The 16,817-nt window shown below is 43.3% G+C and overlaps 1 protein-coding gene across 1 annotated transcript in view; it reads left to right on the top strand.

Annotated features, from left to right (window-relative positions):
* Window positions 1–16,817, top strand: part of LOC6042336 (DNA N6-methyl adenine demethylase) — a 211,754-nt gene extending 194,937 nt beyond the window's left edge. Inside the window, exons 8-15 of the mRNA XM_038263793.1 lie at window positions 4,071–4,199; window positions 4,509–7,299; window positions 7,359–7,563; window positions 7,673–7,836; window positions 7,908–8,186; window positions 8,254–8,485; window positions 8,592–10,257; window positions 12,362–16,817. Coding sequence (XP_038119721.1) covers window positions 4,071–4,199; window positions 4,509–7,299; window positions 7,359–7,563; window positions 7,673–7,836; window positions 7,908–8,186; window positions 8,254–8,485; window positions 8,592–10,257; window positions 12,362–12,400 — 5,505 coding nt within the window. The 3' untranslated portion in view covers window positions 12,401–16,817. The remainder of the gene's footprint in view (window positions 1–4,070; window positions 4,200–4,508; window positions 7,300–7,358; window positions 7,564–7,672; window positions 7,837–7,907; window positions 8,187–8,253; window positions 8,486–8,591; window positions 10,258–12,361) is intronic.

Raw genomic sequence — 16,817 nt, forward strand, 5'->3', positions numbered from 1 at the left:
CCCGTAACCAATCGGCGTGCTATTTTTGCTTGTCCGACCGATCTGAACTGAAAAAGGCTCGATGTTGGACCAAACTTTGCAACTGGGAGTTTCTCGAAAAAGTGACAGCTGTTTGTTTACCGCGCGAAAAGTGAATACACGATGACGCGGAAAGACTCTTAAACGGAGTAAACATGGCGACAATCGTTTTTGGTGTCCCCGCAAAGTGCGGAACAATAGTTTGAGGTGTTGTCGGGTTGTTCTGTTCGGTAGCTATCGATAAATTACGACGTCGAGAACGGTAGCTGCGCTACCTTGGTTGAAACCTTGGGCATACACAGCGGGTGGTGCATCTGGACAGTGGACACAAACATAAATTTCTTGGATCAATTTTTGTGTTGAACAAATTAACATCTTTGGAACAGTTTATTGGATTCGCCCTATGCAAGTAGTGCGACCAACACACTTTTGAAATATATCTTTTGAAATTTGAGGATTCTTGTTACGAAAATTTACCTTATCTTTTTTAAAAGAAGTATGCCATTGTGGGACACATTGTTGATCAACTTGTCAATATAAAATTTGTACAGTTTCTTTGTTTAGGTAAACTATTTTTTAATTCAATAAAAACTATCAAAAAAACATTACTCTGCCCTTATTTCATCAACAATTCTCCGACTGTTCGACGACGTCGAAAAGCACCGGCTGCGCCGGAGAAAACCAGAGTCAGTGCCACACTGGCAACGCGAAAAGGGGAAAATTCAATTGTAATAAATTAAACAAAGTCGCTGAAACGTAATTTATACCCCTATTGTCTGCGAAATTTTCTATAGCATATCGCGCGGCGCGCGCGTGTTTGTGTGAGTGTGTGTGCACACGTGTATGTGTGTGCGTGTTTTTAATGTCATTAAAAGGAAATTTCAGTTTTTCACTCTAGCGGCGCAAAGTTTGCGCACTGCACACACACACACACACAAATACACGAAAAACAGGAAACCTTCAATAAATCAGCACACACACACACACTCGCATACAATGCACTTGCAGGAAATATTTCACCTTCCATTCCTTGGAGAAAATGCCAGTTGGGGCGTAAATCTTGGGGCTCCCCCACCAGCAGCATTGGTCTTCCTCATACCGCATGATTCTCGGGAGAGTGTCCATCGGTAAATCTGAGCAAAACTAAATTTGAAAATCAGCTCAGCAACAAAATGCGTACTTTTAAAAGCAAAACTTGCTAAGTAGTGACAGTTATTTTCGCTGGAATTTATGCTAAAAAGTGTTGCCTACTTGAACTCAACCAATTTTGCTGCGTCTTCAGGAAACTCAGCAAATTTTGCTGAAACAAAATTTAGAAGTGCTAATAAGGTTTGGAATTGATTATAACTTGTTTTTTTTTTTTTTTTTTGTTACATTTGCTACCATTTTCTTCTACTGTCTCCAGGGAACGCAACAAAAATTGCTAAAACAAATTACGATGATTTTACGAAATTTCGATTCAACTTTTTGCTAGAATTTGGAACAAGTTTTTTCACTTGACTTTAAGCAATTCGTCAAATTTTTATGAAACAAATTATCTAAGATTTGCCCCTATGTTCTTCTGGCCTGATTACGCAACACAGCAAATTTTGCTGAAATTAAATTAAATAAATTAGGGAAGTTTTTCAACGTTTCGCAGCTCAGCAATAATTGCGGAAACAACATTTTGATAGTTTTGCTATATTTAAATAAATTATTTTGCTAAGATTTTCTGTTTTTTCTTCCAGTGTCTTTGGGAAACTTAGCAAATTTTGCTGAAAGAAATTCAGTAGAATCAATCAACGAAATAATGTTTAACTAGTTTCTTAAAAGTCATTTTTTGCTAAGTTCAAAATTACGGCAAAATTGATCAAAAGGCCTTTAAATAAGCAGGTGAATCAACTTTGCTGCAATTTCCATTCCCTCGACACTGAGCAAAAACCTTTTACGACACGGTCGAAAAATAACTTATGAAATCAATTAAATTTTTATTGCATTGTTGTGCAGACCCTGTCGTGGCCGGCCCGGAATGCTTTATTGGCAATCAAAATGAATCCAATTAACAAAGTCTAATGCCCCCGTCGTCTCTCGTGCCGAGTATCTTCGCTCTCTTGGGGTGCGTTCCTTATTTATCCTGGCGCTTACGCGTTCTATGTGTGTATCTTGACTGCGCAAACATTTTTACACATGTCGTGTGTCATGTGTGTGTGTGTGTGTGTGCGGGTATTGATCTTGTTTGTTGTTTCTACGAACATTCAACACTACACTCGTCGTTTTGCGTTTTGCCCAGAAGGGGGAAGAATACTTGCATCGTTACTCACACTAGAGTTTAAGGGAAACGAGGGGTCCAACCCTATTTTCTTTTTGTTTGGCTCAACGCACAAACACACGCAAAGGTGGTGTACACGCTAAAATGAAAGTGGCGAACGGAATGCAAGAGCGCGAAGCAAAAAAAGAGAAACGAAAAGAATTTCCCTGCAAATTTTATAATAAATTATTTTAAATAACAATAAATAGCAGCAGCGTGCCACGTGAGTGGCGCACCCACACATGGATGCGTCTCGTTTGCATAGAAATCACTCTATTAAATTTCTTTTATTTTTAGAGAAACGCACACACTCACACAGCGTCGCGCTCTTACTCTCGCTGAGAAATACAGCTTCTCCCTCATTGTGTGTCCCCTTTTTTCCCTCTAATCCACCCTCACCTTAACACAATACCGTCTATATCGAATCAGTCCAAAGTGGAGGAGAGAAACGTGTGGGGTAGGAAGTGGACAAACATGCAAACCATTTTAATTTTACATGACAGCAGCACATTTTCTGACAAACGTAAACACACACACAGACGCACACGGTGCGAGAGGAACTCTCTCCCCTCGTTTTGCCTCAATTACTGAAATATTCTGCACAATACTGGTTCCGGCTTTTTTTCTAAATGTGTTTTGTTATTGTTACCATTACTTCAAAACATTACGCCACAAATTTTCTTTCCGCCGCTGGGGAAATTCAGTGGACGGTCACTATCGTGCTAGCTTGTCACATTTAAAGTTGTGTCATTTAAAGTTGTGTCATTTTGAGATCAAAAATGCAATTTGATTCAGTTTTACATTTTATCAACTGTCAATTAAAAGTTTTTCAAATTATTGTTCAGAACTTAGTTTGACATCTTAGAAATTTCACCAGAGAAAAAATCAAAAATGACATATTTACATGCGGTATTTGATACACATCATTAATTTGTTTTAAATATCGCCAAAATTTGGTTCAGATTTCTGATGTTTTATTGCAACGGGCAATCTGTTGTAATCTTCTTCAAAAGCATTGGGTTATAAAATTGAGCTGAAATTGGGTCCTAAAATGAAGTCTAAGTCGCTAATGTTATTGTTTACAACAATAATGCCTATTTTTAGCAGCATAATTACACTTTGTACGACCAAAAAGGGGTTTAAATAGATTTGGAATAAATCTTGAAAAAATACTTCACGTTCTTTCTTGACAGAAATATCTTGCTTGACAGCTCGTTCCAAGTGGAACTATAGAGTTATCTACGTGCGCATGTATTGCGTGTACGTACACGAAAAAGAAGAGGTTAAATTTTGTACCCACCAGCAAAACAAATGGGGTGCTAGTGTGCGTGAGATTGGGCTTAGATAAATCTATAGAGTTATCTAAGCCCGATCTAACGCACACTAGCTTACCATTTGTTTTTGCTGGCTTCCACAAATTTTAACCTAAAAATCCATCGTGTACGTACACGCAATACATGCGCACGTAGATAACTATATGATTGATTCACGGCAATGTTGTTTTGTCAATAAATTTGTTTTGCATAAACACAAAAGTGATCTCTCACTAACACATCTACACTGAAAACGTCAAAATTAAAGTGAGCCAAGAAAGCACAACTGCGACGCCAAGAACGCGCAATATGGCTCTAATGGAGGTCGCGAGCACGTGCTCCAAAGTAATGAGACTTGCTGAAATATGACCACACGAAGAAGTTCAGCTTCCGGGGAGAGCCATCGCGAACAAATTACTCATGAATTTTCTATCTCCTCTTTCTCCTTACAGGCACCGATGGCGTTCTACCCGACCTGGCAGGCCGACCCGTCCCAGGGCTGGCAGAACCAGTTCATCCAGCAGATTCCGCAAAACACTCCCGCCATCACGCCGCTGAACTCGCTCGAGTTCCAGCCACAGGTACATTACGAATACCATCCCGTTGTGCACCACCAAATCGCGCAACACCACCCGCAACCGCAACTGTATCACCATCATCACCACCACCCGCCAGACCAGTTCGACTACGCGGAGCGGGTGGTTCCGATCACCAACACTTTCTACTAACCAACCAACCCCTACACGAACGAAACGAACGTCAAAATTTTTGTTTCCGCTTTTTCGATTATGATTTTGGACGAAACAAAAGCTACCCTCTAATCCCTCAAACACAAACAGTCTCAACTTTCCAACGTCTCTCTGACCCGAGTCATCTCTGAACCATTCTAGGGTTACGCTGCGTACCAACCGAACGGCTACGTGCAAACCGCCGGCATCGGGTTCGACCCGAACTACGGTCGGACGTACGCGGCCCCACCCACCGTACAGCGGTACGAGTTTCAAACCAACCAGATCACCCCCATCAACCAGGTGTCGCTGCAGAGCGTCTCGTTCGCACCGACCGTAACGTACGCCGGCCAGGTCTCGACCGGCCCGGCGACCGTCGTGTCCCACAATCCGCACGCGGCCGACCAGTTCAATCTGCAGCTCGCCAAGCAGACGTCGGGAAACGACATGCCTGGATATCCACGGGTGAACAGCGTACCGCCGCGCTCACTCAATTGTAATGGATATTCAGGCCAACAAGAATATGGCGGCCAAACCACGACCCAAGCCAGCTCGGCTAACGCGACCAACGTAACGAACGCCAACGGAACATCCACCAGCACCGGCGCCACCACAGCCCCGATGCATCCTCCGGCGCAAGTTCCGCAGTCGCCGAACCGGCAAACCCAGCAACAACAGCAACCCCCACGTCCCAACTCGAACCAGCAGCTGTACGCGCAGCAATCGCCCAACCCGTACAACGGCAACAACAACAACACCGCGTTGCAGCAGTCACCCAACCACAACAACAACAACAACAACGGTGGCGCCAACAGCAACGTGTACGCCCAGCAAACGCATACCGGCATGCACACCCCGTCGCCGATGCAAACACCAGACAATCACGCGTCGCCGAACCACATGAACGGAAGTGGCCAACAGCAGCAGGGTCAGGACTGGGGCTGGAACCAGCAGCAACAGCAGCAGCAGCAACAGTCGGCCGATCTGTTCAACCAGTCGGACCGGGTGAATTTGAACTCGCGGATAAAAACGATGATCATGAACAAGGGCGACCCCAAGGACATCGGGCAACAGCAGCAGCAGCAGCACATGGGTCACCTCGGTGGCCAGGGACCGGCTTCGCAGCAACAGCAGACCGGTCATTTTTTATCGTATAGCCACCATCTCCGAGACAGTCTAACGCCTACGGCTGGCGTCCAGTCGCCGGCACCGAACTCAGCCATGATGGGAGCGGGCAGTGTAGGCGGCAGTAATAGTGCATCCAACAACGATGGAACTATCGGAGATGGTGGCGGCGGGCTGATCAACAGCATCAGCAACATTGTCGATCCCAACTGGAAGCAGACTAGCAAATCTCCGGGAATTGGAATAGAGAGCAATAGCGGAGGAGCAAACAGAGCAGAGCACGAGCAGCAGCAGCAGCATCACCACCATCACGGAGCAATGATGGGCGGTGAGTTGCACCACGGTAGTAAGCATCAGGGTTTTGAGCAGAAGCAGCAACTAATCGACAAGAATAATACTGATCCAGGAGGTGGCGGCGGACACCATCACGATAGCGGTGGCGGCGGCGGACATGACATTAAGCATAAGCTAAACTCCTCCAAATCGTCGTCTTCATCATCGTCCTCCTCCTCGAAATCCAAGAGCAGTAGCCATAAGGGTAGCGATAAGCATAGCAAATCGAAAAACAATCATCATCTCGACATGAATCAACAAATAGACTCTAACAAATCTTCCAATAATCTTAATAGCTATTCAAGTAGTAGTTTTATGAACGAACATCACTCGTCGTCATCTTCGTCGTCGTCGCCGTATCCGAATCTTAATCAAACATATCCAGCTACCAATCATCATAGCAGCAACAGCAGTAGTAGTAGTAGTGGTGGTGGTGGTAACCTCGGTGGCTACCCGAGCCACCTGGACACCAAACTGGACGACAAGAGTCCACTGAACCGATTCCGACATGACAACCTTAACAGCGGCTTCAATCCGCACCTACCGCATCAGCAATCGTCGGCCGGGGCGTTCCACCATCCGGCAGGTGGTGGCGCTGCCTCCGGTAGCACAGCCTCCAGTTACAACCTGATGAGCGTAAAGAAGGAGCCCGGCCTGCTGGACGATGGCCAGCCGGCACCAAAGTTCGACGGGTACGAGAAGAATTACCAAAACTTCATTCGCTACGGCGACTACAACGATAGCAGCCAGCCGCCGCAAAGCCAACCGCCGCAACACGGCAGTTCTAGTCTACCCGGTGCCACCAAGTCCGAGTACAACAGCTACTACTCCCCCTACGGTAGCTACCCGGGATACCAAAACTATCCCAACTACCACAACCAGAACTTCAACAGCACTTCCAGCACGCTTTCCTCGACGCCGGAAACGAGCATCCCCCTTCCGGCCATAACCACCCCAGTCGCTCATCAAACCAACTTCGAGCAGCAAATCCCAGCCCACACCTACCCAATCCCCAAGAACAGCAACCTACCCCAACCGGACGTCCCCATCAAGTTGGAAGCGGAAGATAACTCGTATCTCAACGCCGGATCGGGCACCCCGATCGATCCCCTACTAAACGAACCTCCGCCAAGCAAGTCCGCCCCTCTCGCACCGGAAATCACCCCGGAACCGGAGCTACCACTACCCGCGGCCCAAACCACGCCAACTCCCACCACCGGCAAGTCCAAAAAGTCCGACAAGAAAGACAAAGCCAACAAGGAAGCTGCCGGCGGCGAAGTTGAGATCAAAACCGAGGGCGGTACCACCTCCGGTGGCAAATCCAAGAAGAAGGAACCCAAAGCGTCCAAGAAAGAGCAGGAGGCCGCCGCGGCCAAGCAGGCCGAGGACGAAAAGCTCGAGAAGGCACACAAGCCGGAAGCTCCGGACTGCGATTGCTTCAACTCCACCGACAACAAGGCACCGTCCGAGCCGGGAAGCTACTACACGCATCTAGGTGAGTTTGTTGATTTCTTGAATCCTCTGAACAACGATGCTAACGCATTGATTTTGCAGGTTCCGCCAGCACGCTCGAGGAGCTGCGCCGCGAGACGGAAGCTCGCGTCGGCCTGACCGGCAAGCAGCTGCGGATAGAGAAGGTCGTGTACACCGGCAAGGAGGGCAAGAGCAGCCAGGGCTGCCCTATCGCCAAGTGGGTCATCCGGCGCGTCGACCAGGAGGAGAAGCTACTGTTCGTGGTCAAGCGAAGACAAGGGCATCGGTGAGTCTATATGGTCGGATCGGAACTTCTTTCTCCACACCCCCTTTGCAACGCCGGCCAAGTGAGCAGCCTTTACTAATCCCACCTTCAATCTCTTTCGCGAACACAGGTGCAAGGCGTCCTTCATTGTGATATGTATCGTCGTGTGGGACGGCATCCCGACGCAGGAAGCCGACAGCGTCTACCGGATGCTGGCGGTCAAGCTGAACAAGTACGGTCTGCCGACGGTGCGTCGCTGCGCGACGAACGAGAACCGAACCTGCGCTTGCCAGGGTAAGTTTGAATCTTCGCCTCGTGATAAGCAACCCCCCAAGCTAACCCTTACCGTTCCTCGAAACCAACAGGTCTGGACCCGGAAACGTGCGGCGTGTCGTACAGCTTCGGCTGCAGCTGGTCCATGTACTACAACGGGTGCAAGTACGCGCGCTCCAAGACGGTGCGCAAGTTCCGCCTGTCCGTCAAGAACGAGGAGGCGGAGATTGAGGAGCGCATGAACGTGCTCGCCACGATGCTGAGTCCGCTGTACGTGACGGTCGCGCCGCAAGCCTTCCAGAACCAGGTTCAGTACGAGCGGGAGGCGCCCGACTGTCGGCTGGGCCTCAAGCCCGGCAAGCCTTTTTCAGGTAATTTGTGCTTGCGTCTTCGCGTGGGTATGACGTTCGGCTACAACTCCGCTTGTTCTCTCTCCAGGTGTCACTTGCTGTTTGGACTTTTGCGCCCACACCCACCGTGATTTGCACAACATGCAGGACGGGTGTACGGTGCAGGTAACGCTGCTGAAGCCACTGCCGCCGGGCGTCAAGCCCGACGACGAGCAGCTGCACATACTCCCGCTGTACACGATGGACACGACGGACGAGTTCGACAGCGAGGAGGGCCAGAAGAAGAAGGCCGAAACCGGAGCCGTGCAAGTCTTGGAGAAGTGAGTGTAAAGCATTGGTTTCCGTTTTTAACTTACCCCCAAGAGTCCACCGCGGGTGACGGAATCGTCAATACTAACTCGGAATATCAATTTGTTTCCTTTACAGATTCACTACCGAAGTTCGCGTGCGGTCCACTCCGTTGCAACCGTGTCGGCGACACGGCAAGAAGCGTGGCAATGGCAAGGACGAGAAGAACAAAGACGGCAACAGCTCGAACAATGAGGATTCCGTGCCGGAAACGCCGCCACCTCCACCGCCGCCGACCAAGAAGGAAAGCAAGTCGAAGAGCAAGAAGGGATCGTCGAACAGTGGTGCGACCAACACGACGACCAACAGCAATGGTAGCAACTCGAACGGCAGCAACAGCAACCAGAACAGTCAGAGCTCGACCGGATCGGGCTCACCGCGGGCACAGACACCGGGTAACAACAGCACAAAGTCGAGCGGATCGGCTGGAAGTGGTAGCGGCAGCGGTGGTAGCGTGCCGAATGTTCCTAACAAAGCTGGAAATGGGCAGGTACCGGCAGTAGTTCCAAACAATGGCTCAACTAGTGCGTTCACGGCACCTAATAATATCAACTCTCCGAATAATAATGGAGGTACGAGTACGCTGGTTGATATGGCGTCCATGATTGACAACTTTACGGATGCGCAACTTCAGTCGAATCAGATCTCCAGCACGGTGCTTGATTCGCCGTACAGCTATGACTACAACACCGGTCAGTACATCGACAATCGGCAGTACTACAACAACTGGCCAACGGATTACTACGGCAACAGGACTGATCCTAGCAAGATGTTGGGAAGAAACGAGGAGATCCCAGACACTACGACTCGTCCAGGCAGCAACAGCAGCAACTCTGCGTTCAGCCCCAGCATCCCGGACCCAACAAAGACGCCAACGCCGATCCACATGGATGACTACAGTGCAACCAAGTTGAGTCAGCAGCAAAGCCAAAACACCTACCACACGCTCCAACAGCCAGAGCAAGGCTTCGTCAAGCCCAAACCTCCAGATTACAACCCCGGCTACGGCTACCACCCGAACACCGCCATGAGCTACGGTTACCATCCACCGTACACCCCGTACGATCCGTACCAGAACTACAACTACGGCTATCCCCCGCAGAGCTACCACCCAACATATCACAACATGTACCCTGCCACGCAGACCCAACTAGCGGGAACCGGTCCCGCGCCGCCACCACCGCCAACCGCGGTAATCCCAGCTCCACCACCACCCTCCAACTGGAACCTCTACCCACCCCACCCTCACCACCAATCCCACATCGCCCCAACTACCGCCTCCCAGCTGCACGCGTCCCACCTCGGTTCCAAGCAGCAAGATCTCACCCCGGTCATGCAGCAGGCCGTCCAACCGCCGGCCCCTCCTCCACCCCCCAAGGAAACGCTCGGCGAGGTGACCGAATCCAACGAGAACACCGACTGCTTCGAGGACCCCCAGATGGGCGGAGTGGCGATCGCGCTGCCCCACGGCAGCGTCGTCATCGAGTGCGCCAAGCTGGAGATGCACTCGACGACGGCCGTCAAGAAGCCGAACCGCCTCAACCCCACCCGGATGACGCTGATCTTCTACCAGCACCGGAACCTGAACCGGCCGAAGCACGGTATCGCCGAGTGGGCGGAAAAGATGCGCCTCAAGAAGCTGGGCCTGGCGGTGAACGATCCGATCGACGACAAGGACATGCTGCTGGACGACATCAAGGCGGAACCGCTGGACGAGCTGCACCACATGCGGCACATTGGGGATGTGAGTGGCTTTTTTTTAATAGTCATTAAGATTAAATTTTTTAAACCAAATTGAGTCGAAAATAGTCCAAATGACAGTTAAATTTCATGGTTCATGACTTAAATTGCCTTAAAGTCTTCACAATTTATATTCATTCAACCATTTTTTTAGTTCAAGTTCATCTGTCACAACTTGAACTAAAAAAATGTCAACAATCCAAACAAGTCCAAATCTGGAGTTTTTTTTTAAAAAAAGGTCCAAATCATCAAATTTCCAGTTTTTGCTTTTTGAGTATTTTCGAAACCGTCTTTAGTCAGGGGTATTAAAAAACACCCAAAAAGCAAAAACTGAAAATTTGGTTTATTGAACCTTTTCAAAAAAAACTCCAGAAATATATTAACAAACATGGTAATTTGATAATGCATCCAAAATTCATTGTTTTCCGTTTAAATTGTGACGAAAAAAGACCACATTTTTTAGTCAAATTCAGTGGTTCGTGACTTAATTCTCATTAAAATGTATTTTCGAAAACTTTTTAGTTACAAACAACGTAAAACACAAAACTGCGTTGCTCATCAAGATCTACTTTTCATAACAGAATTGAGACAACAATAGACCAAATGTTAGTTAAATTTCAGGGTTCGTTTATTAACCTGCGTTGAGGTCTCCCCGGAAAAATCCTCAAAAATTTTACTTGGGCAATTCAATTTCAAGTCTGCAACGATTTGGCTGAAATTTTTTAACAAGGCCATTTTGACCCAAAAAGAAGCCTATTGAAAACTCAAACCCTGCAATTTATTTTAATCGTTTTTTATACAAGTTTGAACACTTTTTGAAAAACGCTAATGAAAACCCTTGAAATATCTGAGCAATTCTCTACGAAATCGGTCTTTTTTTAATTTAATTTTTGTATTTTCAATCCGGCTGAAACTTTTTTGGTGAAACAATATGAATTTTTTTTTTGCTAATTTTTAATTTACTTTCTGTCACTAAAACTTGATCTGCAAAAAAAATACTGTTTTTTTTTTTAATTTTCTTATAATCTTTAGAGGACATTAAATGCCAACTTTTCTGAAATTTCCAGAATGTGCAAAAAATCATTGAGCGAGTTATGAATTTTTGAATCAATACTGATTTTTTCAAAAAATCGAAATATTGGTCGCAAAAATTTTTCAACTTAATTTTTCGATGTAAAATCAAATTTTCAATCAAAAAGTACTAAAGTGAAATTTTGATAAAGTGCACCGTTTTTAAGTTAAATCTATGTTTAGGTGATTTTTTTTTAATAGTCGCAGTTATTATTTTTTTTGATAAGTGCCCATGTTTGCCACATGTGAAAAAAATATTATTGAAGAGCTAAGAAAATTCTGTACAGTTTTTTTTCGAAATTAATACGAACCTTAGTTGCTGATAAAATGCCATGCAAAGATTTATAAATAGGAAAATTGATGTTTTCTAAGTCCCACCCAAACAGCCCAACATTTTCTAATGTCGATATATCAGCAACAAATGGTCCGATATACAATGTTAAAATATGAAACATTCGTGAAATTTTACGATCTTTTCGAAAAAAATTATAAATCATGACTAACATTTAAAAAAGTGTAATATTGAATGTTTAGCCCCGAAATCTCAGAGAATTGCTCAACTGTCTCATATAAACCCTTTTGTAGGAAATGAAGAAAAAATAACCCAAATATCAATGGAATTTTCACATTAAAATTTCCTCTTATTTTTTAATTAAATAAAACAATGAAATTCAAACAAACATGGCGATTCTGATTACTAATAATTTACTCTTTTTAACGGAAATTAAAAGAAATTAGTCCAGACTCATGATTTTTAAGAAAAAAAATCCCTAGAATATACACAACATTAAACTTTGTTTCAAAAGAAATACTTTGTATGTTAGTTCGACACAGCTTGCCAAATAATTTTAAAAGCAAAGTTTGCTGTAGTGTAATATCTTTTTTACAAACAATTAATTACACTATTTAGTTCAAAATAAGACAAAAATAGCCCAACTGTCAGTTAAATTTAAGGTTTCGTGACTTAACGCTCGTTGAAGTCTCCCGCCAAAAAGGTGACTTTTTAATAACCCCCCTCCTTGTCCCTCCCTTTGCAGGAACACGACATGATGGACGTGGAGTACTCGGGTGTCTAGTGGTGAGAGAAGAATCTGCCGCCAGGTCGACCAACACTGGACGAGCAGATTACGGAAAAAACCACCAACACCACCCCCAATACCACCAACCCCTACTCGGCATCGGCCCTGTCGATGCCGGCGGCGGCGTCGGTTCCATTGGTGTCACAGCAACAGTCGCTGCCGCAGCAACAGTCTAGTTCCAGATCGTACCACCACCAGCAGGCGTCGCTGTCACACCAATGGCTTCCCCCGGCGGGACTGCAGAGCCAGTCGCACCACCATCACCACCACCACGATCGGCACGATCCCAACCAGTACTACTACTACTACTACTATTGAAACGAAGCTGTGCGGATCTTGGTTGATGAAAGGTTCGGACCTTCGAGAGGGAGAACAATACACGTACGCTCCAGTATTTTTGAACGAAAGGAAAGACAAAAGACAAAACACAAATTGTTTGTTTGTTTGTTCTTTTTTTAAGCTTAAGATTTATGTTTTTTTAAAAAAAGGTTAGTTTGTTGTACTATACATTTTACTTTGTGATAAGCATTTGGGTTGAGTTTTGCCCAGTCAGTGCTCAAATCTCTTCTCACTTGTTTTAGTTTTATACTGTGAAACCTCAAAACAAAAATCTCAATTTCTCGTTAGTTTCTCAAAGATCAAAACATACACAAACAAGCACACCCTCACTAAAACACTCACACGCTATTCTGTAAACAGAAAAAGGGAGTATATCAAACTTTTGAACAGAAATCAAATATTTTAGAGAAAACGAAAATAGCAAATTTAACGTAAACAAAAAAAAAACAAAAAGTCTATATCGAAGCCAAAAGTACAAAACAAACAAATTGTTAACACTCACACAAACAAGCAAAAAAAATCTGACTGTTTGATCCACACAAACACAATCTTGAACCTTCTCGAAATTGTGTTAAAAAAATGCGTGAAACCAACAAATTTTCTTTCCAAAACTTCAAAAATACTTGCTGTTCGCGACACACTCCTGCATTAATCTTCTTGATTCTTTGCTGCTTAGTAAAAAAAAAGACAAAACCATCAACAAAAATTACTACCAAAATGACGCAAAACAAAAACAAACAAACGAAACTGCTCTCGTTCTAAAAGAAAGAAAGAAAAAAACTCTCAACATTTTTTCCCCAGGGAAAACGGAAAACCAAGTTCTTCCTGCCCCCTTGGGAGAACGCAACACGTGCGCGCGCTCTAGCTCCAATTTACCGCGCCAACTTTGCTTCTAAGTGAAAGGTCACACACTTTTTAAACTAATCAATTCGAAGCTGTTATAGAATTTTGATTTTTCTGTACATACGAAACCCCTCTCCCCCTTTTCCAATCTTTACTCGTTCTTAGGCCAACCAACTAGTAATATTTAAGATTTTTCCCATAATTTTATACACAAACAAACACACACACATTTCCTAGGTTAAATCATTTCATACTTTTCCGCCGTCACGTCATTGACGGTGCCTCCCCTCCCCATTTTTTATCTAGTTTGTTAGGTTTAATGAAAAAAAAAGTACGCATGTAAGAATCGCGACTGCACACAAAAAGGCGAAAGCAAACGCTAATGCTTTTGCAGCGAACGGAAATATTTCAAAGATGGAAAGTATTAATATTTTAATTAATGTAGTTCACTTTTTTCTTGTTTTTGTCGTATTTTTGTAGTATTTGTACACAATTCTTTTTAAAAATATTTATCGTTTTACCCTCCTTTTTAAAGTAAAATCGTCGTGAACTGAAACAAATAAAAGACAACACAACACACCCCGTGAAGCCGTAACTCGAATCAGTTTTATCAAATAAAAGAACTGAGCAAAAACAAAACAACAAATGCCCCCTCCCCCCCTTTCTCATCGTAAGTTAGGATGAAACATGCTAGTTTTTCTTTTTCGTTTTTTTTTTTTGTTTAATTCTGCAAAGGAATCAAATCATCAATTATTTAAAACCAACTCTTATTTAACTATTTATTGACAACACTCACACGGTAACGAAGTGAATCTATTCAAAGAAAATCACAAACAAACAAACACACACACACACACTTAAGCATATAAGTACAGCGATTATTCGTCATTAAAATTATACGTTAGTTTGTAAGAGTATCATTTTTGCTTCGTGCACCCGAAGAAGTCTCGTACGATTAAGTTAGAGGGCAGGATCGCGCTTAAGTTTTGGCCATACAAAAAGAGCAAATCCAAACATTTCTGTTGACGTTTGTTCTTTTGATTTTCCCCCCTTTGCTTTCTTTTCTCACGAAACGCGTTTATTTCGTGTTCTGCTCCCAATTAAAAAATACAAAAAACATATGGCAACAACAAACCATTATTAGTAGATGTAAAAACAAAACAAAACACGTAGAAATGTTATTAAGCAAAACAAAACGTAAAATATGAACAAATAATGAGCCCTACAATGAGAGAGAAAGAATATGCGGTGCGTGAAAGACATTGTGTAAGCATAGAGCGAAGAAGGAGAGGACACATTTGCCATATTGATTAAACATTATAAAATGCCCCCGTAAAAAGAAGCATGCGTTAGGTAATGAATACTCAACACACAAACACACACGGAATACGTGGACAATTATTTTACAATAAATGAATAAAAGCAGTTTTTGATGCAAAATTTCCAATTTGTTTTATTTTTTGTTCCATTTTTTTGTTTAGTTTCAGCGTGGATCCATTTTTACCAATTGGTCCCACCAAATTTGAAAGTGAAAGAAAAATCGAAGAACTGAGAGTTGAAAAAAAACTGTTTACCGATCAAACTCCGAAAGTTACGTTTCAAACAATAAGCTTGATTCACCTGTTAACCGATATCAATCAAACTGTGTACAGAGCAAAAGTAAGCCCTAGTGATTGTACTGATTTATCATAAATAGAGAGAAACGTAGCATTCACACACCTACACACCCACATATACTGTAATAGTGAGTAGAACAAAAAAAAGTGATTCTCTTTTTCCAAAAGGCGAGATCCAGCAAAAATCGAAAAACGTGAAAATGTAAGAACAAATCGAAAGATGCCATATTTGAGTGTAAAATATTGTTAAAAGAATAAAGAAAAAAAAACGCTGCAAAAGCAGCAAAATAAGATAGTTATATATTTTTCGGAAACAACCAGAACAAAATTGACAACAATGTGAAACTTGAAAAAGACGTTAGATATTGAGAAAATTAATATACGTATTAAACATGAGATAGGCTTGTAGTAGATTTGGAAGATTATTACACTTCGCCCAGGAGAAAAAAAGCTGCGCGAGCAAAATATACCAAAAGAAGCTGTTTATTTCGTTCCAATCCTGAGAGAACGTATCGTAGTAGAAAACATCTCATCAATCTCTCGTTTGAGATTCGTTTGATATTTGCTATTCAATTTTACCACCTAAAAAATACATACACGCAAACCACAGAAACACAAACACACCACATAATACCGAGTAATCTCATATGCTTCGAAGAAAGTAAAGTAGTTCATTCACTATTTACCACGTTTAAGCAACCAGCTGAAGAAATCCCCACAAGAAAGGAGCATGCATGCGATGCCAAAAGAGGAGAGAGGAGTATATTTTGTAGAAATTCAAAGCAATCATGAATAATAAAAGACGCTGGAAAAATAATCGAAACGTCCTCTTTTTGCCCATATACAATAATTTGAAGCAAAAAGATAAAAAAAAACTTGAGCAAAAACATTCAGAATGATCTCATATCATAGAGAAGCGCGACGCGAACTAAATGAGGATAAAAAAGACACTATGACGAACTAACTAAACACAGCGGTCATCCGCAGTCGCGTGCGATTTCGTTACTTGAACTAATGTAAAAAGAAAAGTTAAAAAAAAAGCCGCAGCTTTAGCGCAAAATTTCCAAATAGCATTAAACAACATCAAGAGAAAAAAAAACACACAAAAGAGAAGGAAAAGAACATAGAGATTAGAGCAACTCTTCCAAGAGAAACAAAAATAGCAACACAAAAACATGCTAAACCTACTGAACGTAATTATTCGTCATGATTTGATTGCACCGTGTCGTTTAGAAAGAGGAAAGAATAAAAAGTTAGAGGAACGACGGTGCAAAAAGGATGGTATTTATTGTATGCAGCAGCAACCACGTGCTTCGGAAATAAGTAAAAACACGGATTCAGGCAAAATGCAAAAAAACAAAAAAGAATGAGAAAAAAACAGTGAAGCAACCAGAAAACAATATTATAAGTGATGATGAACGGTTGGATGACGAGAAGCGAGGGAGAAAAACGCAGAAAAATAAGCAAGAAAAAAAAACAATTATTATGAACATTATTATTAAACTATTATATATTCTTATTATATTTAGTGGAGAAGAAAGGAAAAAAAATAATGAAAGTGAGCTTTTTTTTTTTGAAAACTAATGATGAAAATAAAGAAACATTGTATAAAATAA

This window comes from Culex quinquefasciatus, chromosome 3, assembly GCF_015732765.1.
Source record: "Culex quinquefasciatus strain JHB chromosome 3, VPISU_Cqui_1.0_pri_paternal, whole genome shotgun sequence".
Classification (NCBI taxonomy): domain Eukaryota; kingdom Metazoa; phylum Arthropoda; class Insecta; order Diptera; family Culicidae; genus Culex; species Culex quinquefasciatus.